The following is a 9606-nucleotide window of genomic DNA, read 5'->3' as shown; positions in this document are numbered from 1 at the left end:
TCTCCCCATCTGCCCCTCGCTCAATCCATCTCTAATTGTCTCTCTCATCGCTGAACCCGAGGCATGAGCTAAACCAACCCCATAATAACTTCAGCTGTTAGAGAAAGATAAACAATACAGAGACGTATACAGAGAGAGTAATACACACAGAGATAGGCCTACAGCGAGAGTGGGAGAGAAGAGAGACCCAAATGGACAGAGAGAGTGAGAGAATGGGACAGAGAAAGAGACAGAGAAAGAGAAAGAGAGACAGAGAGAGGGATAGGGACAGAGACAGAGAGAGGGACAGAGACTGAAACAGAAAGAGAGACAGAGACAGAGAGGGGGAGAGAGAGGGAGAAAATGGGACAGAGAAAGAGACAGAGACAGAAAGAGAGACAGAGAGGGATAGGGACAGAGACAGAGAGAGGGACAGAGACTGAAACAGAGAAAGAGAGACAGAGAGGGGGAGAGAGAGAGAGAGAGAGAGAGAGAGCAAGGGCAGTAGGGCGTAAAGAGAGGCCTCCAAAGGGAACCCCACTTTATCAACAGAGTAAGCACGCCCTTACCGTCGTAGGTGGCGCTGCAGTAGGCATCGCTGATGTCATCGTCCGCTGTCAGAAGCCGCTCCGCAGCGAGGAGGAACACACGCAGCATGGCTCACACACACACACACACACACACACACACACACACACACACACACAGAGTCCGTCAGCGGCAACCCTGACAGTATTCGTCCATATATAGAAAACATCCACAATGCAAGATCAGGTCGACTGTGTGGTATCCGTGGCGACGGAGAGACAGAAGGCTAACGAAGAGAGATGTATACTAGAGAGAGAAATGAGAGAACGAGGGGGGAGAGAGTTGAGCCGGCTAGTGCTGCAGACCTCAGCTGTCACACCCCTCCCTCGCCTCCCGGCTATCTCTCTTCCTCACACACACACACACACACACACACAGGCAGGCTGGTAGAGGGGCTGACTCATGCACATGTAGGAACGCGCGCACACACACATGCAGGACTGCACACACACACTGCTCAGCCATAACCCAGTGAGCTTCATTAGAGCATTCAGCCTACACTTTCACATGCACACATTCTCCTACACACACTTCCACCCATACACACACACACTCCCACACATACACCCACACGGCCAGGCATACAATCAACAATCCAAACTCAGCTAAATTAAGACAACAATCCTTTGGGTATACTCACACAGAATGTGTCTGTTGATGCATATTATAAGTCGAGGGAGAGATAGAGACAGCCAAACATATAATTTGTACACGTATATAGCAAACATTTATCTATGCAACAATGTAGTTTTCATTTTGTAGCATGTACTGGACATCTAAGTATATGTCTATACTTATGAATAAGGGTCAACAATATAAAGAATTTACTTTCAATACTCATTACTTGTTAGATTTCTTTTGTTCACCTGCTTTGGAGACGTAAATGTTTATTTTACAACCCAATAAAGGCATTTGAATTTGAGAGAGAGACAGACAGACAGGGCAGTAGGTTGTACATGAACTATAAATAACAGTTGAAATGTGAACCGAATGTTTCCCCCCAGAGAAGCCGCTCTGAGTAATAGACCAACCGGGGAGAAGTGAGCCAGAGTCACACTTTCTGAGAGCAACACAACACATCAGTTCCTACACGGACACACACATTGAGGGGCGGTAGCGTTGTGTGTGAACACACACCTGTAAACACACCGCATGCAGTGCGGTGATGCTAGGAACAATGCTATAGCATGACTGCCATAATATCAACTAGGGAGATGGGGGGGAATGAGCAAAAATAATAGGAGAGACAGGGAATATGTGAGACGGGGTGTATTATTATCCAAATCACGAATGCCATGTCAAACAAAATGTACTCCAAGCATTCACATGTATCACGGCTGTCTGTCCAATCAGATGCACCACCAAACCGTAATAAATCATAGGAAATCTCATTAAAAAAATATAAATACATGCAGATACACACATTAACATATAAATTATACATAAGAAAATAAGTGTGTGTATTCCTGGTGGTCTATTCATTCTGAATGAAAGCCTAAAACGGATCACGAGTAAATATGTGAGACAGAGCGAGAGCGAGAGTGACAAACAACTCCATTTCAATTTGGTTGACTTTTATTCAACGTCATTATATGAAATCATTAAACATAACATAGATTGATACATAGAGAACTTTAATAAAGCGGTCATACCATGATGACTCTTGATCATCATAGAAAAACATTTAAGACACAAGTAAAAAGTAAGTACAGCAAGAACAGTCTACTCCATCATGAACTCTGTCTAATAACGATCTGGGAAGTGCAGACCTCTGTCCTTCTGTATTCTGAACGGTCGGAGTACACATTGTCCTTTTGTTTTGGCGCTAAACAAACTTATCTCCTTCTTCAGACACTCCAAACGACATAAAAAGATTGAACAACATCGACGAGGCTCCCCCATATTCCGGTGAAACCAATGAAAAGACAGTTCTGTGTATGTGGGCGGGGCTAGAGTAATTTGGGGGCGTTGCCAGGAGTAGATCCTCCTGATTGGCTTCTGGATTGTTCCTCTTGGAGACCCTGGTAATACTTCTGTAAGAGGAGGAGTGAGTTTAGTGTGTGCCGCTGAAAAACTAACCAGTCATGTATTAACAGCTTGGCTGAACCCAGTAATTGGAAGTGAATGTTCCATCAACATCCTGACTGTACCAACAGCGATTCATTTGTTTTCCTTTCTTATGACAAATTAACTGTAATTCGCTTTAGATAAAAGCATCTGCTAAATGTCCTAGATGTTAATGTTAATGCAAAATGTACAGCTCCAGTGTGCAGAGCATTTCCAACTATAGCGACTGAGCTTTTCCCACTCCCCAGAATGCATTAAGAAGAACCCTCCCATCCCAGCTCAGCACCCCTCTGCAGTGCCCTAGCAACGCTCACTTTGGGAAACACTACTGTGCAGAAGAAGGAATGAACTAGAAAGGAATACAGTAATCCGATGTGGACAAGATGTGTACAGTCTAGACTAAGCACATTATGAATACCCTATAGCTGAGGAATATACCGTATGGACAGTAGAGTAAAGATGTTTTCAGGGCTGAATGAGTCCTTGATTTAGATTGGTCGATCAGTTCTTTCTCAATAGCAGACTGCTGCTATAATTTAGAGACGATTGCTATGGACGCCATTTCCCGATTGGGAGGTTCCTGCAAGCAGTATAAACCAGGAAGTAACAAGACAGTAGGGCCTTGCTAATCCATTGCGGTTGTGGAAGGGGTTCATAAAAGGACTGGATTTCAAAGGACCATTTCCGAGATGCATAAAGGGCTGTGTCTACTCGCTTGATGTGGTAGGCTACTTTTCAAAATGGACAGAAGTGATTCCATTAAGAGAAGGTAAGTATGGCCCTTTACTAAGTGAAAGATTAACTTAGTGGGAGTACATCGTCTTGGACCCTGGTCCACAGTTCACCCCTAAAATCCTCTCGGAGCTGGGTAAAATGTGGGGAGGTGATCCAGAAATGGATCACTAGCTACCGCCAAAAAAAAACCTTTCAGAGGGAAACGTTGGACTCCGAAAACCACAACGATTAAAACATTCAGTTGGCAGGGTTTGGACCTGCTGTTAAATGGTGACATATTATACCACCAGGTATGAGTGTGATTAGCCATTACAAACCGTTTTGAAAATCTGCCTCTATTGACATCACAAGTGGGCGTGTCCACCTAGATGTATGACGGATAGATGACCAACGTTTGCTACAGTCCACTGGGTAGACTTGTAGACTGATCTATCCCGAACACAACTAGGTGGACGCACCCACTTGTGATGTCAGAAGAGGCAGATTTTCAAAACGAAATGGCTAATCACACTCACACCTGGTGTTAAAATATGTAACATGTATAATATGTATAAAAAAAAAGTTGTTGAGGGAAGTGGTTGAAGGGAATTAAAGGGGTAGTTCGGAATTTTGGACATAGGGCCTGATTCCGAAGTGAGCATTGGTATTCTATATCACTGGAGACAGTTTTCAACACATTTCATTCAGTCCTTCTAGTTGCAGAGTTCGCTCGTGCTAGGCTAGCGCAAGTCAACGGGTAATGCTAGCCTGCTATTAAAAACAGTCTTACCCACTCCACAGTACACCCGAGGTAAATCAATTATAACGCCAGACTATAGATTTAAATGTCTGTGTTGATAGAATAATGTTAGAAATAAAACTAACCATGCATCGCATGAATCATCGAGGGACTACTTTCTCAGCAGAAGCGGAATTCTACTATGCGCTGGTTAGGTTTGTAACCGAATCACGACAGAAGAACGTAAACAGAGAAGCGTGGGACAGAAGCGCAATTGAACGACTAGGCAACATGATGGTTCATTGTGCTTTTAGAAATTGTAGAAATAAACGGTACAGATGGGCACCACAAAGTTTCCACCAATTTCCAGCGCGAGATCCAGAAAGGACTCAACTGTGGCTTGTTGCTGCTGGCTTTCACATCAAAACACCGGCTCGTACATGTACGGTTCGTTGGATACAACAAATTCCTCATAATCGTCTTCAAAAGCAGATGCATCGCTAACTCCTCCAAACGTGGCCATATCTTGTTAATTTAATACGCTTGTAGAATTCCTTCGTTCACTGTACTCTGCGTTTGTAGCAATGACAGCGGCAGGTAACCTAGGTATCAGTCCGCCGCTGCCGTAGCCTACGTACAGGAATATAAACACTGCTGCTGAGACCCCGCAATTTCCTCAAAATGCAATGCAATTCAAGGTTGGTTTTATTTCTAACATTATTCTATAAACAGACATTTAGATGTATAGTCTGTCGTTATAATTGATTTACCTCGGGTGTACTGTGGAGTGGGTACGACTGTTTTTAATAGCAGGCTAGCATTGCCCGTTGACTTGCGCTAGCCTAGCACGAGCGAACTCTGCAACTAGAAGGACTGACTGAAATGTGTTGAAAACTGTCTCCAGTGATATAGAATACCAATGCTCACTTCGGAATCAGGCCCTATGTCCAAAATTCCGAACTACCCCTTTAAGTAAACAGGCTTGGCAATTCATGTTTTTTCTCTGCAAGGATCACTTACATGTTGGTAGAGTAACTGGATATTTGTGTTCTTTGCAACGCATTGCTTTGACATTTTTATGTGCCTTTTGAACAAGGACAATGACTTGTTTGCTTCTTGGACATGGATTATTGGGAATGGATGACCGGTGATGCATCTCGCGCACGCGCAGGTCGAGTGTTAATACCAACAAAGTCACTTGTGACCCCTGATGAGCTCCGGACAGCCTATATCTTCCGGTGACAGAGGATCTGTTCCTGCAGAATCTTCTCGCGAGCACACAAGGATTCTGAGTAACCGAGCGCTCTGGCAGTCATCCAGGATTCATAGAACCGTAGTTACATACGTAACTATCGTTCTATTTCATCCTTACTGAGCGTGCTTCAAGCACTGGATGACTCATACCAACAAGGTCACGAGGAACTCCAACATACCTCATTGGGAGGAAACGGCAGAGTCGGACAAAAGGACCACGGACCACGGCCGATGGGGAGAGGCAACGTTCACCCGGTAAAACCTGGAAAAAGTACATGGCGATGTCCAAGATGCTGCATCACGGATGTCTTCCTGGGGCACGCCCCGCAGGGCAGCCCATGACGTTGAGACAGCCCTGGTAGAGTGGCACCTGACCCCGGATGGCAGGGGGTGACCACCTCCTTTATATGCATGGGTGATGACGTCCACAACCCAAGGAGACAATCGCTGCTTGGAGAGAGCACAGCCCCACCTAGGACCACCATAGAAGAGGAAGAGCTGGTCCGACCGTCTAATGCCTGCGGACGCAGCTACATACGCTCTCAGAGCCCGCACAGGACACAGCAGTTGGAACCTGTCCTCCCCCCTTCCGAGGGGATAAATTGTGCCAGGCGGACAGGTCGGTTGAGGTTCGACGATGACAGAACCTTTGGGAGGAAAGCTGGATTCCAGTTCCACCTCAGACATGAGTCACTCACGGACAGAGCATGAAGCTCCCTGACGCGCTACGCTGACACGATGGCGAGGAGAAAGGCAGTTTTAATAGAGACCCACTTCAGCCCCGCCTGAGCCAGGGGTTTAAAAGGAGGCAAGCATAAAGCATCGAGCACCAGGTGCAGATCCCATGCTGGGGCACGCTGTGCTCGTGGGGGTCGTAACCGCAACGCGCCCTTCAGAAAAAGGGACACCAATCTGTGGCCCCCCACTGTGCTATTATCCACCCGAGCATGTCTTGAGGAGATGGCCACGTATACCCTCAGAGTAGCTGAGGACCGGCCGCCATCCAGGAGTGACTGGAGGAACTCCAAAATCTTTGGAACTGAACAATGCACAGGGACCCCTCAAGTCGAGGATAGGACGGAGTCTGCCATCTTTCTTTGTTACCAGAAAGTAAGTCGAGTAGAACCCCCTGGGTTGCAACAGGGGATCTACTGGCTCGATGGCACCCTTGTCCAGGAGGGCGGACAACTCCTGGGTGAGGGCTTGGGTTTTTGACGGGTCGTGTATGATGGTCATCTTGACCCGGCCACAGGCTGGGGGCCGGCGTCGGCACTGGAGTTTGTACCCGTGGGTCAAGGTGGAAAGCACCCACGGGTCCTTGGTGGAAGCAGCCCAATAGCTGAGCTGCTGCTGGGAAAAGCATCCGACGACCGGCCCCTGACCCTCAGCTCCGGGTCCCCCGGCCTCTAAAGACTCTGGGGGAACGACGGGCAGCATGTGAGACCTGAGGTTTCCCCGGGGGCAGTCGCTCAGGGGCCCGAAAGGCCTGTGCCTGCTGCTGAGCAGGCTGTGGACGTGGACGCTGAGGCCTGAGGTAGCCACTGGGGTGAGCCTGTGGTCCAGAGCTGGGTTGTGGGGCAGCTGAAGAACCTCTAGGCCTGCTAGGAGGAGGCACACAGTCCTTTGAAGCACAGAGAGCTGCTGGCGAGTCTTTCTGGCTTGGACTGTTCGCTCAAGCGCCTCTAGAGCTGCTGAGCCAAACAGCACCCCAGGTTCCGCTGGAACACTGCGGAGGGTTCTCCTGCATGCCTCAGTGAGAGGAGACTGTGCCAACCAAACATGGCGGCGAGCCTGGACGAGAGTGGACATCAACCGCCCCAACTCTCTCGACATCAGCGCGAATGCCTGCAGAGAAGCGTCGCTGAAATCGTGGGCCGGAGCAACCACTGCAACCTCCTGCAGGGATGCTGACAGAGCGAGCATCAGGTGGGACATAGAATTGCCTATGCGTCCCATGCGTGCCGCTGCGTCATAGGCTTTGGAGAGCAGGTCATCCCTAACCCGACACTGGGGACGAGGACAGGATGGCTTCCATTGAGTTCTCCTCAGAAGCACCAGCAGAGCTGTGGGTCGAAGGACGGTAGCACGCTGCGGAGGCACGGGAGGCTACATCCTGTAGGACCCCATCCGGCTCGTACCAGTCCCAGCCTGAAAGGCCAGGAAGAGGGACTTCATGCTTTCGAGCTCCGCTGTTAATTGGCCCACCTTGGAGGCAAGCCCGGACTCCCTAACCTTCTTCCGAGAAGTGGGGCCTGGGGTCTCCGAAGCCCGACGTTTAGAGCGACCATCCTGAGCTGCATTATGTCGCTGGGCTGGGGGCAACAGTGGGAACGAAACGAGGGCCAACCGTTGTTCCACCTCAGCCAGTCTAGCAGCTCTCACTGCCTGAGGCATACAACTGCAGTTCGTGCAGGGATCATCTGAAAGACCCTCCTTCAGATGCCCGAGGCCAAGGCATGAGGGACACAAATCATGGCCATCCTCAAGCTGCAGTGAAGCCATACAGGCCGAGCATGAGTGGTCGCCAACCATGTTGACAACCAGCAAAATCACACAGGATAAAAATGTATGAAAAGAAACCCAGACAAGTTAGCAGCCTCAGCGGGAACACTTGCTACCAACTACAGTCACACCTCTGCTGGGAGCGGGAGCACTGCCGTCACCAGTTGAGGGTAAGCGGTCAGAACGAAATGAAATAATAAGTGCAGTATAAATCACGGGAGAGGGAGAGAAAGCAGAGCCTTCGCTGACAAATGTTGCAGGGATAACAGCCTAGACAGTGCTACCAACTACAAGGCTAACTATAACTATAAATGCTGTGAGCGGGAGCGAAAACACTGCCTTCACCAGTTAACACAAAGCGGGCAAAACCGAGTTGGCACCAAAGTAAAACGTACCTAAGCCGGGAGTGGGAGCGCACACATTGCCGTCACCAATAGCAACGAAAAAAGGGTACATCACGCCGCACCGACACAACTTTGAAATAAAACGATAAGCGTAGTACCAACCCCGGGAGAGGTTGTGGGTACACTGCCTTCACCGAAACACAAAAATATAACCACAAAGTAAACTTATCCAGCTTATTCCACGCAATCCAAACCTCTCGGCGGGTCCGTTGCGTCCATTGGATAGGGGAGCAGCTGGCGGCTCCGACAAGACGTCGCAAGGCCACCAGCAACGAACGATCAAGATAATAATGGCCACTTAGCTTTAGCTAGCGCGGCTTATACATAGATTCCTGCGAAGCGAGAAGATGGAAAAGTAAAAATCCTCTGATGTCACTGGAAGATATAGGCTGTCCGGAGCTCATCAGGGGTCACAGGTGACTTTGTTGGTATTAACACTCGACCTGCGCATGCGCGAGATGGATCATTCAGTGCTTGAAGCACCGCCTCTGGCGGTCAGTAAGGATGAAAAATAACTGATGTTTTCTGGCTCCATTATGTGTGTATGATTATGTGTATGTGTGTGTGCGTGTACGGGTGTGCCTGCCTTCAGGTTGTTGTAGTGACCCAAGCGGCTGCAGTGGAGTTTCCTGGCGCTGGTCTCGTTTTTGTAGAACACATAACACAGATTACAGTAGAACCCAGGAACCACATGCTCCGACCCTAGAGACGCACGGATCAAGAGATGGGGGAAATAATAACATCACCTCAAACATGTACACATGTCATTGTCAAGGATACAATGTGTGTGTCTCTCCTCTCACCAAGGGGGTTGTTGGGGGTGAAGGCAGGCAGGGTGTAGTCATTGGCAACGGAGGGAGAGTGAGAGCGGACTCTCTTAGGCTCCACCCCTTCCTCCTCCCTCCTCACTTTACTGGACGCTACAGACGGACAGACAGAAAGACGGTAAAGGCTGGGTAGGTAATTATGACCTAATGTCTATCTTTACTTTCTAGCTGCCATTCAGTTCCTGGTGATAAGCATAAAACTTGAGATTTTTGGGCCAAATCTTTCACACTCCTTTATTGTGAAGGCACAATATTAGGTACTTTATCCAGAAGAGAGAGATGTATGTACATTTCCTCTGAAGCCTCGTCTCCTCCGACCCTGTCTCTTCACTATCCCGGGCGGGGCTTTCTGCCATTGGCTCTGCTCCCTTGACGCTCAAAACAGCCCCGGGTTTGCCGACCAATAGCGAGGTAGCATGGGCCGGAATGGGCGGGGATTCCTCTCCAGAGGGTTGAGCCGTTGCTGGTTGTTGTTGTTGTTGTTCTCTCCTGGTGCATTTCCTCTCTGGAGAAAAAAAAGGAGGAGCCATGT

At 48.6% G+C, this 9606-nt stretch overlaps 1 protein-coding gene across 5 annotated transcripts in view; it reads right to left on the bottom strand.

Moving 5' to 3' along the window:
- Positions 1–2140: 2140 nt before the first annotated feature.
- Positions 2141–9606, bottom strand: part of LOC130369694 (uncharacterized) — a 43376-nt gene continuing 35910 nt past the window's right edge. For all 5 annotated transcript variants that reach the window (XM_056575187.1, XM_056575183.1, XM_056575186.1 and 2 more), the window contains 4 exons: positions 9364–9579; positions 9051–9167; positions 8834–8949; positions 2141–2600 (listed from right to left, as the gene is read on the bottom strand). In XM_056575187.1, coding sequence (XP_056431162.1) covers positions 2517–2600; positions 8834–8949; positions 9051–9167; positions 9364–9579 — 533 coding nt within the window. In that variant the 3' untranslated portion in view covers positions 2141–2516. The remainder of the gene's footprint in view (positions 2601–8833; positions 8950–9050; positions 9168–9363; positions 9580–9606) is intronic.

Source organism: Gadus chalcogrammus, chromosome 17 (assembly GCF_026213295.1).
Source record: "Gadus chalcogrammus isolate NIFS_2021 chromosome 17, NIFS_Gcha_1.0, whole genome shotgun sequence".
Classification (NCBI taxonomy): Eukaryota; Metazoa; Chordata; class Actinopteri; order Gadiformes; family Gadidae; genus Gadus; species Gadus chalcogrammus.
The sequence above is the reverse complement of the archived record's forward strand: the minus strand, read 5'-3'. Positions and strand labels throughout refer to the sequence as shown.